Source organism: Octopus bimaculoides, unplaced genomic scaffold (assembly GCF_001194135.2).
Source record: "Octopus bimaculoides isolate UCB-OBI-ISO-001 unplaced genomic scaffold, ASM119413v2 Scaffold_283264, whole genome shotgun sequence".
Lineage (NCBI taxonomy): Eukaryota > Metazoa > Mollusca > Cephalopoda > Octopoda > Octopodidae > Octopus > Octopus bimaculoides.
Window position 1 is genome coordinate 5,374 of NW_026306856.1, and position 787 is coordinate 6,160.

Here is a 787-nt window from a genome sequence, read left to right on the forward strand (position 1 = left end):
ATGTGCTAAAAACAACAGCTAAATACCCCTTAAATCACACAAAACAATTTGTTTTTTGAGGGTTTTTTTTTCATAATTTTTTTCATAATTTTTTCATAATTTTTTTTTCTTAATTTTTTCATAATTTTTTTTAGCTTTTTTTTCTTAATTTTTTCATAATTCATGTGTAGAACAGAAATTTGTGAATATTTTCTGAAAATTCCCAAAAATAAAAAAAGCAGAATTCTACTAAATAGACAACAAAAAAGCCGAACTTACCAATGTGGGTGTGTTCAGTTTGAATTTGGAAAAATTGGCGATTCCTCGTTGAATGTTTAGAAGGGTCTCAGTGTCAAGGTCGTCACGGTGGAGCAAGGAACAAAGGGTCTTTTGTAGGTTGGAGAGACAGACCTGTGAAGACAGAAGGGACGGATGAGAAGAGGAAGAGAAAAAAGGGAGAGAGAGAGAGAGGGGGTAGGAGAGGAGGAAGACGAGGAGAAGGAAGAGGTGGAATTAATGTGTGATGATGGTGAAGGTGATATCGACAAAGACAACGACAACAGCAAGAACAACAAATGTAGCATGCATTGCTATAATCACCACCACCCTACCAACACCACAACCCCCGCCACAATCATTGCCACCACTCTCACCTCTACCATTGCAATCACCACAACCACCGCCAACACCTCGATCAGTGCCACCACCACTATCACTACAACAACCAGTTACCACCACCACTACTACCACCAACAACAAAATCACCACCCCAACCACTACCAGTACCACAACCACCACCACCACCACC

General features: G+C 39.9%; 1 protein-coding gene across 1 annotated transcript in view; it reads right to left on the reverse strand.

Moving 5' to 3' along the window:
* Positions 1 to 787, reverse strand: part of LOC106883286 (uncharacterized) — an 11,112-nt gene that overhangs the window by 5,344 nt on the left and 4,981 nt on the right. Inside the window, exon 5 of the mRNA XM_014934244.2 lies at positions 259 to 390. Coding sequence (XP_014789730.1) covers positions 259 to 390 — 132 coding nt within the window. The remainder of the gene's footprint in view (positions 1 to 258; positions 391 to 787) is intronic.